At 61.9% G+C, this 23,427-nt stretch overlaps 4 protein-coding genes across 11 annotated transcripts; 2 read left to right on the plus strand and 2 right to left on the minus strand.

The window, feature by feature from the left end:
• Positions 1–39: 39 nt before the first annotated feature.
• PANO1 (proapoptotic nucleolar protein 1) lies at positions 40–1,309 on the minus strand. Its single transcript, XM_074401888.1, is given in 5 exon segments — positions 40–873; positions 875–919; positions 921–990; positions 993–1,102; positions 1,104–1,309. Coding segments are annotated over 5 exon segments (942 nt in total). The 3' UTR covers positions 40–362.
• On the plus strand, positions 1,296–8,278 carry SLC25A22 (solute carrier family 25 member 22). 7 transcript variants are annotated; one of them, XM_039471166.2, is made up of 10 exons: positions 1,296–1,385; positions 3,628–3,816; positions 3,900–4,025; positions 4,267–4,322; positions 5,110–5,200; positions 5,746–5,864; positions 5,973–6,147; positions 6,249–6,403; positions 6,490–6,565; positions 6,803–8,278. In XM_039471166.2, exons 2-10 carry the CDS (start codon positions 3,797–3,799, stop codon positions 6,954–6,956), a joined length of 972 nt encoding a protein of 323 aa, XP_039327100.2. In that variant the 5' UTR covers positions 1,296–1,385; positions 3,628–3,796; the 3' UTR covers positions 6,957–8,278. The 7 variants fall into 7 exon arrangements, with proteins under 7 accessions (XP_039327100.2, XP_039327101.2, XP_039327097.2 ...); XM_039471167.2 differs by lacking the exon at positions 1,296–1,385 and adding an exon at positions 2,534–2,705; XM_039471163.2 differs by lacking the exon at positions 1,296–1,385 and adding an exon at positions 2,534–2,674.
• Positions 8,279–8,609: 331 nt separating this feature from the next.
• On the plus strand, positions 8,610–11,493 carry CEND1 (cell cycle exit and neuronal differentiation 1). Of its 2 annotated transcripts, none has more exons than XM_003943317.3 (2): positions 8,610–8,714; positions 10,059–11,493. In XM_003943317.3, the coding sequence occupies exon 2, from the start codon at positions 10,139–10,141 to the stop codon at positions 10,595–10,597; it is 459 nt and encodes a 152-aa protein (XP_003943366.1). In that variant the 5' UTR covers positions 8,610–8,714; positions 10,059–10,138; the 3' UTR covers positions 10,598–11,493. The 2 variants fall into 2 exon arrangements, with proteins under 2 accessions (XP_003943366.1, XP_074257991.1); XM_074401890.1 differs by having other exon boundaries at positions 8,616–8,763.
• Positions 11,494–18,887: 7,394 nt separating this feature from the next.
• LOC120364574 (uncharacterized) lies at positions 18,888–21,359 on the minus strand. The gene is given in 6 exon segments (XM_074401942.1): positions 18,888–19,769; positions 19,771–19,850; positions 19,853–20,039; positions 20,041–20,162; positions 20,165–20,306; positions 21,306–21,359. Coding segments are annotated over 6 exon segments (663 nt in total). The 3' UTR covers positions 18,888–19,691.
• Positions 21,360–23,427: the final 2,068 nt, after the last annotated feature.

Genomic DNA, 23,427 nt, shown 5'->3' on the forward strand with positions numbered 1-23,427 from the left:
GCGGGGGGGGGGGGGGGGGGGGGGCGGGGTCATCAGGCCTGGCCCTGCTGGGAGGGAGCCCTGCCTGAACACATGCCCCACAGCCTGGTCCTGTCCCCTCCCACTGTGCCTCGGGCCTCCGCTGGGTCCTGATCTTCCCGGGAGGGCCTGTGCTGCAAGGTAGCCCAAATGGGCTCCGTTTTTATTTTAAGACGGAGTTTGTCACCCAGGCTGCAGTGCAGTGGGCTGATCTCCGCTCAGTGCAACCTCTGCCTCCCAGGTTCAAGCGATTCTCCTGCTTCAGCCTCCCCAGTAGCTGGGGCCAGGGTTACTTGCCAGCACACATGGCTAATTTTTGCATTTTTAGTAGAGATGGGGGTTCACTATGTTGGCCAGGCCGGTCTCGAACTTCCGACCTCAAGTGATCTGCCCGCCTTGGCCTCCCCAGGTGCTGAGATTGCAGGCACCTGGCTCCAGGTGGGCTGCTTTGGATACAAAGTCGCTTTTCGGCGGGCGGGCTTGTGCTTCCGCCGGGCCCGGCAGTTCCGCCCTGGAGAGGGTGCCTCCCCCAGGACACCCTTATCCACCGGCGCGCTGCCGCCTGCCCGCGGCCCGCGGGTCCTTGTCCCTGCAGGGGCCTGAGGCCCGGAAACCAAAAAAGGACCGTGGGGTCGTGCAGCCTCTGCGCGCAGAACTGCCACCTTCCCGGGGCGGGGGCGGGGGCGGGGGGGCGGCGGCCTGGCCGGCGCAGTAGTCTCGGCGGCCGGCAGGGGGAGGCGGAGGCCGAAGGGCGGAGCGCACGGCGCGGCGGGGAGGCGAGCGCGGCGGCGGCGGCGAGCGCGGTGAGTGTCCGCCCCGTGGCTCCCTTCCGCTACACCCATCCGAGCGGGGCCGCGGCGGCCCGGGGAGGTGACAGCTGCCAGGGCATCGCGGCCCGGGGTGGGGGTCCTGGACCAGCGGGTGCCCCGATCCGCCGCTGCCCTGGCGGGAGAGGCCGTGCTCGGCCCCGCGCACACGTGTCCCCGGGGGTGGGTGCCCGCCGCCCGAGCCCAAGGAGGAGAGGCCGGGCTATGTGGGGCGCACACGTGGGATTTCACTGGACGTCTGTGGACACGTGCGCGGCCGGCTGAGCCCCAGCAGTGAGGCAGGGGCCTGAGCCGTCCCCAGCCCGCTTCTCCTTTGTCCCGGGGCCGGGGCACCGCGCAGCTGGAGACCCCTTCCGGGACCCTGCGGCCAGCAGGCTAGAAAGTGCCGCCCCAAGAGGACGGGGACAGCGGGAGATTGAATGGGGAGCCGGCGGCCGGTGCCAGACTCGGAGCCTCACCCTCATTGCCTTTCTTGGGGGTAGGAGGAGCCTGGCGGCTTCTTGGGTGGAAGATTTTACTCCTGCAGATCCGGAAGCAACGGTATCTTCCCGGGGGGTGGTCTCCGCCCTCCTGCGTCCTCCCTGGCTGGCCTGCGGTTTCTGTACCTGACTGTGAAGGGGGGACCGCGAGGACTCACAGCCCTGGGGCCTGGCTGGGGCTGGCTGTGGGGTTTCTATGGCAACGTCAGTGCCGGGGGAGGGCCCTGGCCAGCTGTCTCATAAGCCCGGGGTGGGAACTGCGGAGTGAGGACAGGGAAAGCGGGGGTTGGCGTTCAGAGGGAACCCCTACCGGTTCCTCCCCAGGCAGAGCCCCTCACCGCCGTCATCTTCCACCCAGAAGCTCCTCTCCGCTGGGCGGTGTCCGGGCCCAGGCCTGCCTCTCTTCCTGGGACAAATGGCCGCTCCCCATCCGTGTCAGCCTGACTTCCAGGAATGCCCCCTTCATGCGGATGTCCCTCACCGCCAACTGGAGACGGGCTCCCGGGAGGAAGGGGGTTCTCAGTCCCCGGAGGGCCAGGGTAGATCCCCAGCGTGACTAGAGCGGAGAGGAAGGGCCCAGGGCAGCCGAGAGAGCTGGGGCCACTCTGCACCCGAAGAGTGGGATGTCGGGGGGCTGGGAGGGATCAGGTCCAAGTTCAGAGGTCAGCTCCTCACCGCAGGCTGAGGCGGGGAGAGGCAGGTCTCTTGGCGGTGAAAACCTGAGTTGGACACGCAGCGGGGCAGAGTGCCCTGGGCGTGCCAGCTCCCATGCCCTCTGGACCTGCCAAGTGAGCAGGGCCCGTGGTGGCATCAGTGGCCTCTGGGACTCACCCAGCCCTTCCCTGTAGACAGCAGGACTTTTTTTTGTGCCCCAGTATGAGGCCTCCCTGACATGCATGTGCCTTTGGCAGACAGATCCCACAGACATGGGTGGGTGTCAGCCCATCTCTGCCCCACAGCACTGAAATTCCCCGTCCAGGTACATAGAGAGTACCCTGTACCAGAGAAAGCCTCATCCTCAGGGTACCAGCCCTAGACAGATCCAGGCCAGGAAATGCCCTAGGGCTCAACCCCCAGGCAGCAGACAGGAACCCATGCGTGTTGGGGGTGTGGTGGCCACGGCTGAGGTCCCTGTCAGTGGGTGGCCTCGGCCTGAGCCAGACCTGCCCCAGCTCATCCCTCCTCTCAAGGCTGCAGGAAGCCTCTGCTTGCCCAAAGTGAAAGAGAAAGTAGCCCCCCCCAGGCCCGCCCCACCCCGCCCCATGGCCAATCCCTGCGGCCCCTCGAATCCACCCCCGCAGCTTCCCCTCTGGTGTGAGTGCCGGCTGGAGCGTGGAGGAGCCGTCCAGAGTGAGTGCCTGGGGCAGGTGGTGTGTCAGCGGTAGGTGGCGGATGGGCCAGCCCTGGAAAGCCGAGGTGAAGGTCACGAGTCCCTGGTGAACTGCGGGTGTGAGCCAGCATTGTGGCCCTGGGCCATGGCGCTGCCGGTGCCCAAAACAGCTGGCCTCCGGGGGGCCTCGGGAGGGGGAAAGGTCCCTGAGTCTGGCTGCGGCTCCCCAGCCCTGCCCCTTAGTGGGAGAGGTCTGCTCTCCCCTCCCCTGTAGTGGGTGGGGGTGCCAACCACAGGGGCCTCAGAAGGCCAGCCATTCCCTCACAAGGCTTCCAGGGGTCCCATCACTGGCTTCTGTGTGTCTGTGAGCGAAACTCCTCCGCGATGTGGAGGGGAGGAAGGTGGGCAAGGGGCTGGGTGTGGGGGCTGTGGACCTCTCCTTGGGTAGGAGTTCTGCAGGCGCGGGGTCGAGCTGCTGTGCGAGTTGCTGTACCCGGGGTGGCTGAGCCCAGGTGTGGGGGGCGCTTTAGGGTGCCCGGGACTCCAGCCCCCAGCGGGAAGGGGACAGGTGCCGGCTGCGGCTGTCTGTTGAAGGATGTGGGGGACAGTCACCACAGCTGTCCGGGTTGAGGTGCTCTGGTGGGCATCCTGGCCCCTGGCACTGCCCCCAGAGGTGCCTGGCCCTTTAAAAGCCGGAGCTGGCCCAGCGTGCACGTGAGCCCAAGCGTGAGCGTGCGTGTGAGGCTGGCTGGGAGGACGCTGGCGGTCGGTGGGGGGGGATTGCAGGGAAGCCAGGCTGTCCCGGGGGTGGGCATGGGGCTGGGGCAGCAGGTCGCTGCACCCTCAGGACACAGTGACGGCTCCAGGCTGGGGTGGTGGGTGAGGGGCCGCGAGTGAGAGGGAGAGGGAGGCTGGGGGAGGGTTATCTTCCGGTGGCCCCACCCTCACTCATTCCCACCTCCTCTTCCTCCAGGACAAAAGTGTCGGGGGGCTGACGCCTGGAAATTCCCCTGAAGGTGGAGCACTGCCACCTTCCCCCAGCCCCTTGGTCCCACCCTCTCCAGGCCTTCTTGCCTCCGACTCCGCCCTGACCCCGCCTGGTGTCCACCTCTTCAGCTCCCACCTGGGTGCCATTGAGTTAAATGGCTGATAAGCAGATCAGGTCAGATTCCAGTCCTGGCTACACGCCCCGCCCCCACCCTGATCCCTGGAGGAGGCTGGTCCTGACACCCCCTGTCCACACAGCCTGCCAGCCAAGCTCATCAATGGCGGCATCGCCGGGCTGATCGGGGTCACCTGCGTGTTCCCCATCGACCTGGCCAAGACCAGGCTGCAGAACCAGCAGAATGGCCAGCGTATGTACACGAGCATGTGAGTGTGCCGGGCAGGCGCCGGGCGTGGGGCCGGCGCAGGGCAGCGTGAGAGGCGGGGGTTTGCTGTGCCCCCACCCTGTTTGACAGGCAGGCGGGCCTGGGGGAGATCCCATGTGGGTCAGGACCGGGGTCGGGGCTGGGATGAGGACTTGGCCTCTTCTGTCAGCCTAGACAGTGCAGGGACCCTGGCCCCGGCTGGCCCCGGCTGGCCCCGGCTGACCCCGTCCCCTTGGCCATAGGTCCGACTGCCTCATCAAGACCATCCGCTCCGAGGGCTACTTCGGCATGTACCGGGGTGAGGCTCGGCTCGGGCTGGGCAGGCCTGGGTAGTGACCGAGAGTCTCAGCGGGGGGGGGGGGGGGGGGGGGGGGGCGGGGCTGGGCGTGTGAGCGTGAACGTGTCTGGCGGGGGGACTGGATCCCTGGTGAGCCGTGGCAGCTCCCCGCCCCCGCTCAGTGCCTGCTCCGTGGGATACCACACATGGCACCTCTGCCTCCTCTGAGGTGGGGGTGGTAGCCGCCTCTGCCTTCTGGGACAGGCTGGACCCGTCTGGCTGGGGAGGGCAGGGAGTGGGGTCATGACTGCAAAGCAGCTTAGGACACAATCCGCAGCCTGGATTTGGCAGAAGCTCTACAGCCCTGAGTTTGGGATACTGAGATGGAGCTCCACCACCTCCCCCGAGCTCTGGCCCCCTCCAGACCACACATGAGAGGCAGGGGTCTGATCCCATGTGGGAGATCCCTCTGGTCCCAGCCCCCTGCCAGCAGGAGCAACCTCTGTCCCCCCAGGGAGGGAGAACCCCTCACGGAGGCCTCGGGGTACCCCCATGCTCTTAGCAGTAAAATGCTGCTGAGAATCAGACATAGATGGAGCTGCAGTGGGCCTGCGAGAGCCTGGGCCAGAGGTGCTGCCTGGCCCCGCCCTGCCTGGCACACACCAGGCCCAAATATGGGTGAGAGGGCAGGAGATGGTGGCCAGGAGTGACGAGGACGGGGCTTTGCCAGCCAGGAGGCAAGTCCTGGCAGAGCAGGTCCCCACCCAGGCCACTGAGCGTGTCCCCCAGCTGACCCCCTGCTGCACAGGAGCCGCTGTGAACCTGACCCTGGTCACCCCAGAGAAGGCCATCAAGCTGGCAGCCAATGACTTCTTCCGACATCAGCTCTCTAAGGATGGGTGAGGGGCCTGCCTGGGGTCCTTGGCTTCAGACAAAGGATGGGTCCCCCTGGCCAGCTGGGTCCCACCTGGGGGCTCTGCCTGTCTTCACCCCCTTGCTTGGGGCTTCTTTGACCTTGTGGGGCAGGCTCCCTCCTTTTCCCTGACGAGGGGAGCAGGGCAGATGCCAAATCAGCGGGGCTCTGGCCCAGCCGTCCTTGGCCCCCAACCACTGCCTGCTGCCCGTGTGAGTGAGGGCTTGAGGGCACTGACCGGCTCCCCCATCCCTTTTTGGGGCACTCAACCTCCAATTTCCCATTTTCCTTTGTTGGAGACAGCCCCACTGCCTTTCCCAGGCCCCTGCCTGTGGGGCCGTCTGTCCATCAGGCTCCTCCCTGCCCGCTGCTGCAGGGCTGGAGGTGGGAGGAAGGGAGGCTGTACCCCCACAGGCCTGCGCCTGCCTCCACGGCTCCCAGCATCCTCTGCAGCCAGGCACAGTGGGCAGCCCGAAGGGTGGCAGGTGGGCTTGTCTTTCGCAACTCACTGAGGCCCCGTCCCTACCACAGGCAGAAGCTGACCCTGCTTAAAGAGATGCTGGCAGGCTGCGGGGCTGGCACCTGCCAGGTGATCGTGACCACGCCCATGGAGATGCTGAAGATCCAGCTGCAGGATGCAGGGCGCATCGGTGAGGGGGGAGGGGAGGGGAGGGGGGAGGGCAAGGGCAGCGCAGGGCACAGAGGGCCAGAGTGCCCACTTTGCGCAGAAGAAGAGACAGCAGCTCCTTTCTCCCCAGCCGCCCAGAGGAAGATTCTGGCTGCTCAGGGCCAGCTCTCGGCCCAGGGGGGTGCCCAGCCCTCAGCGGAGGCTCCAGCTGCCCCTCGGCCCACGGCCACCCAGCTGACCAGAGACCTGCTCCGGAGCCATGGCATTGCTGGTCTCTACAAGGGACTCGGGGCCACGCTGCTCAGGTAGGAGGCACAGGGTGGGCGCGGTCGGGGGGTGGAGGGAGGGAGGGCTGGCCTGCCCACCCTGCCATCTCCTGTCCCCACCACCTCTGCCCTCCTCACAGGGACGTCCCCTTCTCTGTGGTCTACTTCCCGCTCTTTGCCAACCTGAACCAGCTGGGCCGCCCGGCGTCCGAGGAGAAGTCGCCCTTCTATGTGTCCTTCTTGGCCGGCTGTGTGGCCGGGAGTGCAGCTGCCGTGGCCGTCAACCCCTGTGACGGTCAGCGCAAGGGACAATGCCTGCCTGGGGATGGGGTGGGGGCGGGCCCTCGACCAGACGCACAGTGACCCGAGCACCCCTTGCAGTGGTGAAGACGCGGCTCCAGTCGCTTCAGCGGGGGGTCAACGAGGACACCTACACCGGGTTCCTGGACTGTGCCAGGTGGGGAGGTCCCACGACGGACGCCCTGGGGGCCTGCAGACCCGGACACCAGGCCGACCCTCCTGTCCTTCCCCACAGCCGGCGGGTGGGGCCTGGGGGCCTGCAGACCGGGCTGTCCAGTCCCTCCTTCCCCAGGGGGGTGTTGCTTGTGCTCAGGGCTGACCCTTCCCTCCTTCCCCGAGGCGGGTGGACCTGGAGGCCTGCATAACGGGCTGACCCGCCCCCCTTCCTCCACAGGAAGATCCTGCGGCATGAGGGCCCCTCGGCCTTCCTGAAGGGCGCCTACTGCCGTGCGCTGGTCATCGCACCCCTCTTCGGCATTGCCCAGGTGGTCTACTTCCTGGGCATCGCAGAGTCCCTGCTGGGGCTGCTGCAGGCCCCCCAGGCCTGAGCCAGCACCTACTCCACCCCAGCCAGCCGGGCAGGGCCAGTGTGGGGCCGGAGCCAGGCAGCCAGGCAGCCAGTGCAGGCCAGAGCAAGGGAAGACGTCTCCCCAGCCCTCCCCGTCAGCAGGGGCAGCAGGGGGTGGGGTGCAGGGTCCATGTGGGTGCTGCCCACACCGTTGGGATCAATGTCTTATTTATGTAGAAAATGCAGAAATCTTTACATTCCTCAATCTAGCCCCTGCCCCAATCCTGCCCTGGCCTGAACACCCCCAAGGACAGAGCTGGTCTCTGGGCTGGGGGCTCCAGGCCTGGGCTGGACCGGCTGGACCATACCGGCTCCAGTCTCCACGGCCGTCCTGGTCCACACAGGGACCCTGCACAAACCTATTTATTGAATCTGCTGGGCCCAAGGGGCTCTCCAGCCCTTCCGTCCTTCGCCAGCTGCTCTTGTCGCCTCGGCAGGGCCTGACTCTGCCTCCCTGGCCCGACTTGCAAGAGGACTGGGGTCCCCGACCCTCCATGTTGAGCTAGGAATCCCAAGTGAGGGTTGCCCTGGGGTGTGACTCTCAGGGCAAGCCACCTACCCACGGTGGGACTTTCTGGTGAGCCCCTTGGCTCCCACCCCAGGCTGAGGCCCGGACTGTGAGGTCTGTGTGTGTGTGTATGCGCGTGTGCGCGCGTGTGTGTGTGTGTGTGTGGTGGGGAGCTGGCCTGGCCCTTGGGTATGGGGCTGCCGGGGGCTGCCCTCCTTCCTGCCCAGACAGTGTGTGTGCTGTGTGTGCCCCAGGCTCTGTTGACCCTGTCCAGGAACGAACTTACCCAGTCTGGCCTCTCTTCTGAGTCCTCCACCCTGGCCTGGGATTGGCCAGGTAGCAGGGCGGGCATGGGGACCAGTGTGGAGCCTGAGGGGGGCTGCCCTGCTCTGGAGGGAGGGCCACCCCCAAGTCCCCTCAGGGCCCACCCTTTTCTCTGGGCCTCTGTATAAGGCCCTTGACGACACTCCAGAAGCCCCGTCCTGCCACCCGGCCCATCCCTGTTGTGAGCCGAAGCTCCCCCTGCCCCACCCCGGCCATGTGATCGTGCTGGTGCTGTGTCTCCCAAACCGGGGCCCTCCTCGGAGGTCCCTTCCCAGCGACACTACCTGGGGCCCAGGCCCGGGCCCCCCAGTTCATGGCTGTTCCTGGGAGCTGCCCCTCCCGTCACCTCTGAACCTTGGAAGCCGCTGCTGCTGCTTACAGAATTATATTTTTTTCTTTTGAAGAGTTTTAAGAAGCTGTAACTTTTTGTGTCTTGTCTTGTCAGAGGATAAATAAATATTCTAAGTAGATGCTGCCGTCGGTCTGGTCTGGGGGTCTGCTGGGGGTGGGGGAGGGCAGCCCCTCTGCCCGTCACTGGCTTCCCTCACACTGCAGGGCTAGGCCCACGCACCGGCCCACCCACCGGCCAAGGGGCACCCTGGCCTGGAGGGGATGCTGGGTGCCGCCCCGCCGCCGCTCCCGCTCCCTGCCTCTGGCCGCCAGGGATGGGACTTGAACCCCGCGGCCGCGCTCCCTGACCCCAAGCCTGGCCCCGACCCCGGTTCTGGGCGGAGCCGGGTCTGCGTTCCCGGGGGGCGTGGCCTCCGTCGCCCCGCCCCCGCCCGCCGGCCCCGCCCTCCCGCGCCCGGAGCAGTGCATTGTGGGAAACTCCCGAGCTGTCCTCCGCGTCTGCAGCCGCCGTCGCCCCGCGGAGGAGCGCGCAGCCCGGGCCCGGCCGGAGGACGCGTAAGGCGGGGGGTCCCGCGGCGCGAGGAGGTGGCTCCGAGCCTTGGAGGTCAACGGGGTTGCGCGGCGGGGTGGGGGCCTGCTCTCCCGGGCGCAGCTGCTCCCGGGAAAGGGAGGCGGCGGCCGGGACCAAGTGCCACCAGCGGCGAGGCTGGGGGGCAGACCGCCTGCCCTTTGCAAACGTGATGCCCGGCAGCCGGGCCCCCCAGAGCTGCCAGGGCCAAGGGGTGGCTGGGCTTCCCTGGAAAGTCGGCAGCAGCGGGGCCTCTCCCGGAGACGCCCTCATCACGCTGTGACCTTCGGGTGACCTTCAGCGTGGCCAGTGCACCTGGTGGGGGGCGGGGAACGCGTCTCCCTCGGTGCCTTTCCCTGCAGGTCAAGGGGATTTCTCATCCTTCCCAGGGAGAGGCAGACAGGTGGCCTCTAAGGCTCTGGGGCAAGACCCACTCAGGTTCAGGGCAGCCGGGCCCCAGGGCTCTCCCCAGCTCTGCCTGGGTCGTGGAGAATCTGGTCACCGCCTTCCCCACCACCCAGAACCCCATCCTCCACCTCGACCCTCGGGCCAGATGCGGCCTGTGCCCACCCTGTTTCACGCCAGGGACTGTCTGTCCACAGAGACAGCACAGCCTTGGGATTGGCCCCGGGGCTGGAGGGAGGCACCCTCCCCTGTTGGGGGAGCGGCCCCGGGGCTGGAGGGAGGCACCCTCCCCTGTTGGGGGAGCGGCCCGGGGCTGGAGGGAGGCACCCTCCCCTGTTGGGGAAGGGGCCCCAGAGGCTGGAGAGGGGCAGACGGCCCCAGGAGGCACAGCCCCGAACTGCCGGCCTGGAGAGGCTCCTCGGTTTACTCAAGTCTGGGTTCTCGTGGGCCACCCACCCTGATGGCCACCTGAGATCCCGGGTCCTGCCCCTCCCTGCCCTCCTCCACCAGGACCCTGGCCAGGTGGCAGCCGCGGGGCCCCAGTGTCCATCTCTGCGAAGCAGGAATGCTCTCCTGAGAAGGGGTTGCCGTCAGCCCTCCCACTGGGCTCCCATCACCTCCCCTCCTTGGAAGGGCGAATGCTCTTCCCTCCGGTTCTCAGGGCCAGCCTCACTTCCCACAGAGCCTCCTGCGGCATTTGCATGGGCTTCGCAGAGGAGCACACGGAGGCCCCCGGCTCCTGCACCCTCCTTGGGGAGTGGTCGCGGACAGACGGAGGCCAGGCCTTGGAAGAGAAGCGTCTGAGGCCCTCAGGAGCTCCAGGGGTTCCAGAGAACTGGGCAGGGGCTTCCTGGCGACCAGATTTTCGGGGCAGCATGGGTCGGGGGTACTGGACCCACACGCGGCCTCTCGGTATCTCCCTCCAGGCCCATAGAATGCCCAGGTGCGGTGAGCTGTTCTGAGCCCCCAGTGCAGCCACCTGCCTGGCCCATACGCCTCGCCCACCATGGAGTCCAGAGGGAAGTCGGCCAGCAGCCCCAAGCCCGACACCAAGGCACCCCACGCTACCACCGAGGCCAAGGTAGCCCCGGCAGCCGATGGGAAAGCCCCTTCGACCAAGCCCTCGAAGAAGGAGGCCCCGGCCGAGAAGCAGCAGCCACCGGCAGCCCCCACCACGGCGCCAGCCAAGAAGACCCCAGCCAAGGCAGACCCCGCCCTCCTCAACAACCACAGCAACCTGAAGCCGGCCCCCACGGCTCCCACAGGCCCCAGCAGTCCCGATGCAACCTCGGAGCCCAAGGGTCCTGGGGACGGGGCAGAGGAGGAGGCGGCTGCCAGTGGGGGGCCTGGGTGCCCCGGTCCCTGGTCCTGCGAGAACTTGACCCCCCTGCTGGTGGCTGGGGGTGTCGCTGTGGCAGCCATAACCGTGCTTCTTGGTGTGGCCTTCGTGGCCCGGAAAAAATAATACCCGGGGGCCAGGTGGGGGGCATGGAGCCACCTCCTGTACAGACCTGAGGGAGCCAGTGCATGCAGAGCTCACCCTTATCTACGTGTCCACACGCACATTCATCACACACCCATATATGCCCCAATACACGAACGCAGTGGAGAGGAGGCCCGAGCCTGCCCTGCTGATCCAGGACCTCCCCAGCCTCCAGGGCAGAAGGGTCCACAGCACGGACGCCTGGAGGGGGCACAGCTGGGGAACCCTGAGAAAGGAATGGATCCTGTGTGTGGCCCCCTGGGCAGGGTGATCCAGGCCCCCAGGGCTGGTCTCTGAGTGCAGGTCGGGGTGCCGGGATGGTTTCTGCCTGGACCCCGCCCTGATGGGGACATCAAAGGTTGCCCCACTCTCCCCATTTCTGCTCTTTTCATAGCCCTGGGGGTCTGCCTGGGCCCAGGCGGTGGGACTGACCTGGGGTGGTCCCTCCCCATACCATCCAGCCTGGCTGGGTGGAAAGAGGCAGCCTGAAGCCTGGTTGTGTTGGGGGCTTCCCAAGGGTAGCCTTCCCTAGCTTGTGCCCCAGGGGAGCCCTGAGGCTGTCGGGGAGGCAGGGATGTCGAGGGCCCCTGGAAGCTGTGCCCACCCCACCCCGCTAGACCGCCCCTCCAGCCTGCACCCGGCACCATCTGCGTCTATCCAGCGTATAAATGCAATAACAGGTAGAGTAGAACTGCTTGGTGGCCACCGGCACACTGTCCTCGGCCCCGGAGCCTGACAGGCCCTTTGCACAGCCCCCCTCAGCGCGTGCGGCCCCTCAGCGCACAGCAGCAGGCGAGCTCCCGGCGGTGGTGGTGGGCACTGTGGGAACGGAGCCTGAGTGGAGGCTGAGTCTGAAATAAACTCTGTTGTATAAAGGCTGGGCTTGCGTCCTGACCTGCGTGTGGCGGGGAGACGCAGGGGCTTCCCACTGGGGAATGGGGGGTGACATCCACCCCCGGGCTTTCCAGGGGAGGGGCGCTGCATCCAGGTCCCTCTGGCTGGCCCCCCTGCCACTCCTATGCCATTATCCTGCGAGGCTTGGACTGAAGCCCCACCCAGGCCCTGCCACATCCTCCTCCCTGGCCGTCCTGTGGGTCCTGATCCAAGGTGGACACCCAGGGCCTCCAGGACCAAGGAGCGGTGAGGACATGGGGTGAGGAAGGGCAAGCCCCACTCTGAGGCTGAGCTCTCCAGCCAGGGGAGGCCCTTCCTCAGCTCCCCCTGCAGTGAGCCCCACATCCTGAGAGCGGAAGAGGCTCCCCTCAACGGCTCTCGCTCATGGCCCCCCAGCCCACTCTGACCAGGTGTCTAACTGGCAGCTTGGCCATGGGTGAGGCTGCAGCATGTAGGCCAATAGGACGCAAGGCTGCTGCTGCCCTGGAAGTGCCCCTGTGAGCTCTGCGTCCCTGGAAGTGCCCCCGTCAGCTCTGCGCCCTGGTCCCTGGAAGGGCCCACGTGAGCTCTGCATCCTGGGCCCCCAGGCCTCACCCCACAGGTGGCTGAGGCTGGCAGACAAGAGCCCGCTGGCCCCCTCCCCCACTAAGCCTTCTTCAGATGGTGTTGGGGGGACAGCCCAGCCGTGTCTCCCTCCTACCCTCCTGGCACACGCCCTCCCCAGAGCATTAGTCCCTGTACATGCACCCACACCAAGGCCCAGACAGATAAGACAGTGCACGGGGTAGAAACAGCCAAAACCGACCCTGCCATGACGCTCACCCAGGCTGCCCTGCGACAGCCACCTGTGCCTCTGCCTCCTGCAAGTCGATGGGGCCCCTACCCCTTGAGGCCCACGACCTGAGCCCGGCGCACAGAGGAGATGGCTCTGTGCACACGCTGCTCACACCTCCAGCTCCCAGCTCGCCTGCCCGTGGGTGCCAGGGTACTGTTGTGATAGGCCAGCAGAGCTGCACCACCTCGGCCTGCCCTCCAGCCACCCACTCTCTCCATTCTGTGGCTTGTGCTTTACAACCAACCAGCCAGCCCTTTGTGATACGGCAGGGACTTGGAGGGGCGGAGAAGACGGAAGACGGGTCCGCCATCTTTACCCACGCGGCGTGGCGCTGCGCTGCGGCCACACTCCACCCGTGACGCCGCCGCATCTCACTCAGCGATTCTCCGTGAAAGGATCCTTCGATTTCCCAAAACGTTTTCACCTTTAGACAAAGCAGGAATGAAAATCCTTGCAGGCTGGGCAAGGTGGCTCGCACTCGGAATCCCAGCACTTTGGGAGGCCGAGGTGGGCAGACGGCTTGAGCTCAGGAGTTTGAGACCAGCCTGGCCAACACGGTGAGACCCCCATCTCTACAATAAAAATATAAAAAGGAGCCAGGCACGAGGCGTGGTGCTGTGTGCCTGTGGTCCCAGCTATTCAGGAGGCTGAGGTGGGAGGACTGCCTGAGCTGGGGAGGCTGGGACTGTGGAGAGCTATGACTGTGCCACTGCCCTCCGGCCTGGACAACACAGCAAGACCGTCTAAAAAAACGACAGCAACAAAAACACCAAGAAAATCTTTGTGAAACCTATTCTGGCCAGGCGCGGTGGCTCACGCCTGTAATCCCAGCACTTTGGAGGCCAACACGGGCAGGTCACCTGAGGTTGGGAGTTCAAGACCAGACTGACCAACATGGAGAAACCCCGTCTCTACTAAAAATACAAAATTAGCCGGACGTGGTGGCGGGTGCCTGTAACCCCAGCTACCCGGGAGGCTGAGGCAGGAGAAGTGCTGAACCCGGGAGGCGGAGGTTGCGGTGAGCCGAGATCGCACCACTGTCCTCCAGCCTGGGCAACAAGAGTGAAACTCTGTCTCAAACAAACAAACCAACAAACCCACCTCTTCTGGATTTGTGGTACAGCACGTACCCCTGGTTTGGGGTTTATTGTATACACATAAAATTTACTGTCTCAACCACTGAGAAGTGCACAGTTCAGTAGCTTTATGTGTGTGTCCATTGCCACCGCCCACCTCCAGACAGACACTCTGTCCCCCTTACACAGACTCCCCGCCTAGCCCCGGCACCCACCACCTCCTTTTGCCTGCACAGCTCTCCCAAATCTCGCACTGCGTATAGATGGATCATGCAACATCGTCCTTCTGACCGGCCTGGACCTGTCTATTTCACTCAGGGTCCATCCGTGATGTAATCTGTTCAAGTTCCCTTCCTTAGTCATGTTATTTTATTTTATTTTATTTTATTTATTTATTTTTGAGACGGAGTTTTTTTTCGCTCTTGTTACCCAGGCTGGAGTGCAATGACGCAATCTCGGCTCACCGCAACCTCCGCCTCCTGGGTTCAGGCAATTCTCCTGCCTCAGCCTCCTGAGTAGCTGGGATTACAGGCACGCACCACCATGCCCAGCTAATTTTTTGTATTTTTAGTAGAGACGGGGTTTCACCATGTTGACCAGGATGGTCTCGATCTCTCGACCTCGTGATCCACCCGCCTCGGCCTCCCAAAGTGCTGGGATGACAGGTGTGAGCCACCGCGCCCGGCATGTTATTTTATTTTTATTTTTATTATTTTGAGATGGAGTCTTGCTCTGTTGCCCAGGCTGGAGTGCAGTGGCGCAACCTCGGCTCACTGCAACCTCTGCCTCCCAGGTTCAAGTGATGCTCGTGCCTCAGCCTCCTGATCAGCTGGGATTATAGGCGCCCGCCACCACACAGGCTAATTTTTGTGTGTGATTTTTTCTTTTTTCCTATTAAACCGAAAACAAAATTTTTGTGTTTTTAGTAGAGACAGGTTTTCATCATGTTGGCCAGGCTGGTCTCAAACTCCTGACCTCAGGTGATCCACCCACCTCGGCCTCCCAGAGTGCTAGGATGACAGGCGTGAGCCACCGCGCCCGGCCTTTTTATTTTATTTTTTTGAGATGGAGTCTCTTTCTGTCACCCAGGCAGTGATGTGCTCTTGGCTCACTGCAAACCTCTCCTCCCGGATTCAAGCGATTCTCCTGAATCAGCCTCCCGAGTAGCTGGGATTACAGGCATGCACCACCACGCCCAGCTAATTTTGTATTCTTAGTAGAGACAGTTTCTCCATGTTGGTCAGGCTGGTCTCGAACTCCTGACTTCAGGTGATCACCCACGTTGTCTCCCAAAGTGCTGGGATTATAGGTGTGAGCCATTGTGCCCGGCCCAACTTTCCTTCCTTTTTGTGGCTCATAAAAGGGAAAAAAAAGGCTGAGTGCGGTGGCTCTCGCCTGTAATCCCAACACTTTGGGAGGTGGAGGCAGGTGGATCACAAGGTCAGGAGTTTGAGACCAGCCTGGCCAATATGGTGAAACCCCGTCTCTTCTAAAAATACAAACGTTAGCCGGGCATGGTGGTGCATGCTTGTAGTCCCAGCTACTCAGGAGGCTGAGGCAGGAGAATCGTTTGAACCTGGGAGGTGGAGGTTGCGGTGAGTTGAGATTGTGCCATTGCACTCCAGCCTGGGTGACAGAGCGAGACTCTGTTCCCCACCCCCCGAAAAAAAAGAAGGCTCCTGGCTATTTGGGTTTCATCATTTGATTTTTCCTCATTGTGCCATTTGTGTGTGTTTTTTTCTTTTTGTTTCTGAGACAGAGTCTTGCTCTGTCACCAGGCTGGAGTGAGGTGGCGTGAGCTTGGCTTATTGCAACCTCCGGCTCCCAGGTTCAAGCCATTCCCCTGCCTCAACCTCCCAAGTAGCAGGGACTACAGGTGCCCACCACCATGCCCTAATTTTTTTTTTTTTTTTTTTTTTTTTGAGACGGAGTTTCGCTCTTGTTACCCAGGCTGGAGTGCAATGGCGCGATCTCGGCTCACCGCAACCTCCGCCTCCCGGGTTCAGGCAATTCTCCTGCCTCAGCCTCCCGAGTAGCTGGGATTACAGGCACGCGCCACCATGCCCAGCTAATTTTTTTGTATTTTTAGTAGAGACGGGGTTTCACCATGTTGACCAGGATGGTCTCGATCTCTTGACCTCGTGATCCACCCGCCTCGGCCTCCCAAAGTGCTGGGATTACAGGCGTGAGCCACCGCGCCCGGCCTCATGCCCTAATTTTTTTGTATTTTTAGTAGAGACTGGGTTTAACCACATTGACGAGGATGGCCTCAATCTCCTGACCCCATGATCCACCCACCTTGGCATAAGCCATCATGTCCGGGGTGTTTTTCTTTTCTTTTTTTGAGACAGAATCTTGCTCTGTTGCCCAGGCAGGAGTACAGTGACGTGATCTTGGCTCACTGCAACCTCCGCCTCCCAGGTTCAAGCAATTCTCTTGCCACAACCTCCCGAGTAGCTGGGACCATAGGAGCTTGCCACCATGCCCGGCTATTTTTTTTAGTTATTATTTTTAGTAAAGATGGGGTTTCACCACGTTGGCCAGGCTGATCTCAAACTCCTGACCTCAGGTGATCCGCCCGCCTCAGCCTCCCAAAGTGCTGGGATTACAGGCGTGAGCCACTGTGCCCGGCATTTTTTAAATTTTTAGTAAAGATGGGGTTTCGCTGGGCGCAGTGGCTCAAGCCTGTAATCCCAGCACTTTGGGAGGCCGAGGCGGGTGGATCACGAGGTCGAGAGATCGAGACCATCCTCGTCAACATGGTGAAACCCCGTCTCTACTAAAAGTGCAAAAAATTAGCTGGACATGGTGGCGCATGCCTGTAGTCCCAGCTACTCAGGAGGCTGAGGCAGGAGAATTGCCTGAGCCCAGGAGGCGGAGGTTGCGGTGAGCCGAGATCGCGCCATTGCACTCCAACCTGGGTAACAAGAGCGAAACTCTGTCTCAAAAAAAAAAAAAAAAAAAAAAAAAAGACGGGGTTTCACCACGTTGGCCAGGCCGGTCTCCTCAAGCTCTTGACCTCAGGTGATGCACCTGCCTCAGCCTCCCAAAGTCCTGGGATGACAGGCCTGAGCCGCTGTGCCCAGCCTGTGCGTTGCTTGCGGGAATGCCTTCTCATCTGTTAGATTTCTCGCAGTGTTGTGTCCTGAGCCCTCTGCATGCATCCAATCACTTTCTCCAGTCAGTAGCCGCTTGCCTCTCTGTGCTCCCGACGTTCGAAAACCTGAGTTTATCAACTCGGAGCTGTTCTCCCCGTACTGAGTAAGCTTTTGGAACCGTGGGCAGAAGGATATCCTGCCACGTTCGAGCCTCACGCTCCCGGCATTTACTCATGCGTAGGCCTTTCATCCATCTGGCACTTAGGCTGCGTGTGGAGCGAGCCAGGGGCCTCACGTTTCTCTCCCATGAGACCGGATGGCCCCAGCAAATCAGGGAGTGGATGATTCTGTGCCACCTGGCAGGCGGCAAGACTACTGTTCCAGCCCCTGGCACAGCCTGCTCTGAGCTGCGCCCGCTGCCTGAGACTGTGGCTTTGTCAGGATCTCACTGCCTCCTTTCTCTTTAATCTCCCGAGGGTGCTGAGCTTCTGGCTTCCCTCCCGGGAGGAGGCCGGAGTCTCCGCATGAGATTCTGCTTCCCAGTGCCCCTAAGCCTCAGCAGTGTAGGAACCTTTCCCAAAGGAAAACAATGATCGGGGATGCCCAGAGCTGTATCGTTTCAGTTTTATTACAGAACACTTTTCTTTTTGAGACAGTCTTGCTCTGTTGCCCAGGCTGGAGTGCGGTGGTGTGATCTTGGCTCACTGCAACCTGGGTTCAGCCTCCTGAGTAGCTGGGACTACAGGCACCCACCGCCACGTCTGGCTAATTTTTAATTTTTGGTAGAGACGGGGTTTCACCATGTTGGCCAGGCTGGTCTCAAATTCCAGACCTCAGGCGATCCATCCACCTAGGCCTCCTACAGGGCTGGGATTGCAGGCATGAGCCACTGCATCCGGCCTCAGAACACTTCTAAGGGCTAAACAAAGTACCAGATATAAATGTGTAAAAAGATCATGCTGTGAAGTCAAATCGCTTACAGGGCAATCTGGAAAACGGAAAAGCTCAGGTGTGCAGCATCGTCTCGAAGGACAGAGATGTCCACGTCCAGGCACCATCTGAAGGAGGCCGTGCCCCCCAGGCTCTGTGGGAACTCCCCGGAGAGCCTCAGCTCTGAGCCTTTCTGGGAACCTGCGCCAGCATGTCAGGCCCCATCCTTGTGTTTGGAGCCAGCAACACACGTGTGGCTTCCTAGGGCACATGTGGTGTTTATCATAGGGTGCACAACAGCGTGGGCCGGGGGCAAGTGCCCCTTTCCCTCTCCAGCATCCCCTCCCTGCTGCCGAGGGTTCAACTCCTCTCCCAGGACTCCCCGCCTAGTGCATTCTCAGTGAGACTGCTGATCACACCCCACATCCAGGCAGGGCACAGCGACCAGGGGGCACGGGGGCACGCACTCACTGCTCCAGACTCCCACCCCGGGCTGCCGCAGGTCCTGGCTGCTCTGACACCTGGGGCTGTGGTGTTTCCCTGGTCCCAGCGCAGGGCGGGCAGACGCCAGGCTCCCTGCCTCTCAGTGACCAGTCCCTGAGCACCTGGACACGCTCCCGTCTGAGCTTGTACCTGCCCCGGAGGCGCGTTGGGCAGAGCAGGGCCTGTGCTGTCAGCTGCATGACCCAGGTGGGAACCAGCTGGGACCCGCCCTGACACACGGGACCAAAGGCATAGGTAGGTTCGGGTTGCCGCCGAGTGAGCGGCTCCACAGGTGTGTTTGAGGGGCGTGTCCAGCCCCTCCCTGGGGCCCTGCCCGGGCTGCTGCACCTTGTCTTCCCACGTCATGGCCACTGGGTTGGGCAAGCTTGGGACAGGGCCTGCCTCCCTCTCCACAGAGGCCAGCACCTGCCACGTCTGATGTCTGGCCAGGCCTCGCCAGCCTGGAGGGCAGACATCGCAGCCAGTGGCTCTTGTCCTCTTGACAGTGCTTCTGACATCCCAGTGGAGGCACCCTCGTGCCGCAGCCCACAGCCCCGGCCCCAGCCCCCCACGTCTTAGCGGCTGTCACTTAACTGCCCTCTGCTTCCGGCTTCTGGGTCTGCATGACCCACGGTGCTGGGGTCTCGGTCTCCAGACTCCACCCAGCCCAGCCTCGGTGAAAGGGGAACCTGGCTGAGCCCTGCTGGGAGGGGCCCTGTCTGGACCACCTCCAGGGCTGCCCAACATACCCCATTCCAAGAAAGAGGCCACGTCTCGTGGTCCCAGGCCCCCACCTCTGAGGTCCACCCTGTGGTCAGGCTGAGCTAACAGAGGGCACCCAGGGCAGCTCTGCATGGGGGATGTGCTCAGGAAGGGGTACAGTCAGCTCTCAGGATCCATGGATTCAACTGACCAAGGATGTTAAATATTTGAAAAAGTAAGCATGAGGAGTCGTGTCTTTTTTTCCTCTTGTTAGTCTCTAAACAAGGCAGTACAGCAACCCTTTGCACAGCGGTTACGTTGTATCAGGTATTACGAGTAATCTAGAAGTTAGTTAAAATACACAGGAGGACAGGTAATGGTGACGTGCAAACACTACACCTTTTCTTTTTTTGACACAGAGTTCCACTCTTGCTGCCCAGGCTGGAGAGCAATGGCGCGATCTCGCCTCACCACGACCTCCGCCTCCCGGGTTCAGTCTCCTGAGGGGGTTTCTCCACGTTTGTCAGGCTCATCCTGAACTCCCGACCTCAGGTGACCCACCTGCCTCGGCCTCCCAGTGTGCTGGGATTACAGGTGTGAGCCACTGCTCCGTCTTTTTGTTTTTTCTTGTGATGGAGTCTTGCTCTGTGGCCCAGGCTGGAGTGCAGCGGCACAGTCTCGGTTCACTATGACCTCCGCTTCCCAGGTTCAAGCAATTCACCTGCCTCGGCCTCCCGAGTAGCTAAGATTACAGCTGGGCACCACCACGCCCTGTTAATTTTTGTATTTTTAGTAGAGATGGGGTTTCACCGTGCTGGCCAGGCTGGTCTCAAACTCCTGACCTCAGGCGATCCACCCACCTGGGCCTCCCACAGTGCTGGGTTTACAGGTGTGAGCCACCACACCCGGCCAAATGCTACAGTGTTTTACATCAGGGACTTGGGCATCTGCAGGGGTCCTGGGATCAGCCTCGCACGGATACTGCAGGATGCCTGTATATCTGCGTCTGTGGAGTCTCTGATATGGTGCTTCTGGTGCCTGCGGGCTTTGAGGGATGGTTAGGAGTTTGATAAGCAGAGGGCAGAGTGGCAAGCGCAAAGGCAGCATGGGAAAGGCTCGGCATGCCCCGAATTCACGGAGCCAGGCAGCAGGGGTAACAGGAGGTCCCGGGCACGGGCCAGCCCCAGAGGGCAGACGTCTCCAGGGACGGACCCGTCCCACCCGTCCTTGGATTCCAGCATGTGCAGGTTCTAGAGGCAGGAAACAGAACAAAACCTTCTCACTGCCGCATGACACGTCCTGTGACCCCCCCACACCTGAGTCTCTCTGTCTCCCAGCGAGGGAAAGACCCCAGGTTCCAGGGATTTGCCACGGGCTCTGGCAGAGCCCCTGGTGCTCAGCCTCCAAACCTGCCCCACCTGGGGCACTCATTGTGAGACGCATCAGAACTCCACATTCACGGGGCAGGTGGTGAGCCCCCACACCAGGACTTCAGACGTGAAGCTGGGCAATGGCTGAGGGAGGAGGTCTGTAGGGCAGGATGGTGAGGTGGGCAATCCAAGAGGTGCAACCCTGGAGACCCCAGAACAGGGCCTCGGACCCACATCAGTGACGCCATTACCCCCAGGCCTGGGCCCCTTCCCAGGAGATATCACTGGGACGGCCCCATGAGACTCTCAGGTGCTCTACTTCCCCAGGGCTCCCCCAGCTGTGCCCAGGTGTCCTGTCACCCGGCCCAACGTCAGCCCTGAGCAGGGCCTGAGGAACACCTTTTCCCACAGGCCAGGGGTGGAGAGGTGGGGAGCAGAGGCTGGCCTGGTGGAAAGGAAGATATGGCAGCACACTTGGGTGGGCACACAGGGTTGGGGGCTGCTGCCAGAGCAGCAGGGGGGTGCCCAGAGGGCACCCACCCTCCAGGGCTCAGCAGTGAGGATACAAGGGTGGCCTTGCACACAGGAGGCCTGGGCAGCCAGGGAAAGCAGATGCAGCTCCTGCCTCCTGGGGGGCTGCTGCTATGGCGGCTGCCCCAGCCCTCAGCCACCCTGGACTCAGAATGCCACGAGGGACTTCCCGGGAACCAGTGACGCTCACTCACAGACCTGACCGCTGCACTCCTGTGAGGCCTCAGGCGCACGCTGGGGGGCATGCCGCCTGTGGACACTGGTGCACACGCAGGCACTGGACTTGCACCAGGGGCCTGGCCACGCCTGGCTTCCAGCTTCCTCCTCCATACTGCTGTTCTAACTCAGGGAGAGAGCTCCTGGAGACTCAGCCCTGCACCTGTAGCTGGCCCAGCTCAGCCGCTAGGGACACCCTGGGGCCAGCACAGGTGAGTGCAGAGTCTAGTGCGGAGCCGACAGATCACAGGAGGTAAGAGTCCAGTGGGGCCCGGGGACCACTGCTACCAAGGCGGAGCCCAGCAGTGGCCCTGGATGCCTGGACGTGCTGATATTTATTGTATACAGGGATGCAGGGCAGGGTCAGGAGAGTGAATTATCAGACGTGATTGATAGGGTCAAGCAAATCACATGCTTACAGAACAGGGGGCCTCCCTCTCAGGGAGCTGCTGCCAGGATGGGAGGCACGTCCATCAGCGTCCGTCCATGCACTTCTCGGAAGGATCAAAGGCTTTTAGGATTCCTCTATTCTTCCCACAACTTCTGAGAACTTACAAAGAGCACCGGGCGAGAAAGCGGAACACGAAAGTGGACAAGGACGGTGACCATCGGAGCACAGCACCGCAGAGAGGCATTTAAGCACCTGGACGTCCGGCTGGGCGCGGTGGCTCCCACCTGTAATCCCAGCACTTTGGGAGGCTGAGGCGGGTGGATCACGAGGTCAAGAGATCGAGACCATCCTGGCCATGATGAAACCCTGTCTCTACTAAAAATACAAAAATTAGCTGGGCATGGTGGCACGTGCCTGTAATCCCAGCTACTCAGGAGGCTGAGGCAGGAGAATTGCCTGCACCCAGGAGGCGGAGGTTGTGGTGAGCCGAGATCGCGCCATTGCACTCCAGCCTGGGTAACAAGAGCAAAACTCCGTCTCAAAAAAAAAAAAAAAAAGCCCCTGGATGTCTGAGGGCCTTCCTCCAAGGGCCAGGCAGAGCAGTGTTCTCTGAACTCCCCCAGTGAAAGGAAAACTCCCCTTCACGGCCTGCTAAGTAACAGGCGCTCCTCAGGCACTGGCGCTACCGAAAGGCTCTCACTCTCGCCTCCTCATCACTTCTCACAACATCCCTTCAGTTCCTAATTATATTTCACCTGATTGTTTTTTTTTTGCTTTTTTTTTTTTTTTTTTTTGAGACGGAGTTTCACTCTTGTTACCCAGGCTGGAGTGCAATGGCGCGATCTCGGCTCACCGCAACCTCCGCCTCCTGGGTTCAGGCAATTCTCCTGCCTCAGCCTCCTGAGTAGCTGGGATTACAGGCACGCACCACCATGCCCAGCTAATTTTTTGTATTTTTAATAGAGACGGGGTTTCACCATGTTGACCAGGATGGTCTCGATTTCTCTACCTCGTGATCCACCCGCCTCGGCCTCCCAAAGTGCTGGGATTACAGGCTTGAGCCACCGCGCCCGGCCCATCACCTGATTGTTTCTATAACACTAAAATGATTCTATGCTGTAATAGTAAAGCAAACATTAATAAAGAATAATGATTTAACAGGATTGGTCATATAACTGATTATGTGATTGCTTCGAACTATACTTGGTATCATTGCTAAAACCAAGTCATCCGTTTATTTATTATACTAGGACAGCTCGTGCCTTCAGTCTCTTGCCTTGGCACCTGGGTCACTTTCTTGCCACAGGTGGGGGTGAGGCGCACAGTGTGCGCCTGCGGGGGATGTGATCCTCTGCAGATCCAGAAAGTTCTCCGGGTAGCTAGGCCCAGCCTGTGGTGTGGCCACAGGCCCGCGAGGCTTCAGACAGCCGCACACGCCTAAAACTGGACACACTCAGCTGGGTCTCCACTCCCCAGCCCAGCTCCCGGCCTTGCCCGTGCCCAGCTCCCACTTCCCCTGTGGCAAGAGGGCTCTGTGTCAGGCGAGGCAGGGTGCGCTGCCTGTTTGGCAGCGGTCAGGGGTCCTCCTCCGGGCTGAGCTGGGGGAACCAGAGACCAGTGGTTTTCAGGGGGTGGAACCCCCAGAAGTCCTTCCCTTGGCTGTTCCCAACCATGACCGTTTCCCTGGGTGGAGCAGAGTTTTTTTCTAAGGAAAAATTGCTTCAGGCTGGGCGCGCGCGGTGGCTCATGCCTGTAGTCCTCGAACTTTGGGAGGCCAAGGCAGGCAGATACTTGAAGTCAGGAGTTCGAGACCAGCCTGGGCAACAGAGTGAGACCCCCATCTCTACTGAAAATACAAAAAACATTAGCTGGGCGTGGTGACGTGCACCTGTGGTCCCGGTTGCTCAAGACGCTGAGGGGGGAAGATCACTTGAACCCGGGAGGCAGAGGCCGCAGTGAGCTGAGATCGCGCCACCGCACTCCAGAGACCCTGTCTCAAAATAAATAAATAAATAAATAAATAAATAAGGAAGGCCGGGCGCGGTGGCTGAGGCCTGTAATCCCAGCACTTTGGGAGGCCGAGGCGGGCAGATCACCTACCTGAGGTCGAGAGTTCGAGACCAGCCTGGCCAACATGGAGAAACCCCGTCTCTTCTAAACTTACAGAATTAGCCGGGCGTGGTGGCGCGCACCTGCAGTCCCGGCCACTCCGGAGGCTGGGGCAGGAGAATCGCTTGGATCCGGGAGGAGGAGGCTCGCCTTCGCCGACACCTTCGCGCCCCGACG

Source organism: Saimiri boliviensis, chromosome 6, assembly GCF_048565385.1.
Source record: "Saimiri boliviensis isolate mSaiBol1 chromosome 6, mSaiBol1.pri, whole genome shotgun sequence".
Classification (NCBI taxonomy): Eukaryota; Metazoa; Chordata; class Mammalia; order Primates; family Cebidae; genus Saimiri; species Saimiri boliviensis.

Bases quoted from the DNA above. Each gene is read 5' to 3' on its own strand.
- SLC25A22 (XM_039471166.2), top strand. From the start codon at position 3,797: ATGGCTGATAAGCAGATCAG. The intron at 3,817-3,899 runs GTCAGATTCCAG...CTGTCCACACAG, and splicing joins ATGGCTGATAAGCAGATCAG to CCTGCCAGCCAAGCTCATCA. The intron at 6,566-6,802 runs GTGGGGAGGTCC...CTTCCTCCACAG, and splicing joins GGGTTCCTGGACTGTGCCAG to GAAGATCCTGCGGCATGAGG.
- CEND1 (XM_003943317.3), top strand. From the start codon at position 10,139: ATGGAGTCCAGAGGGAAGTCGGCCAGCAGCCCCAAGCCCGACACCAAG.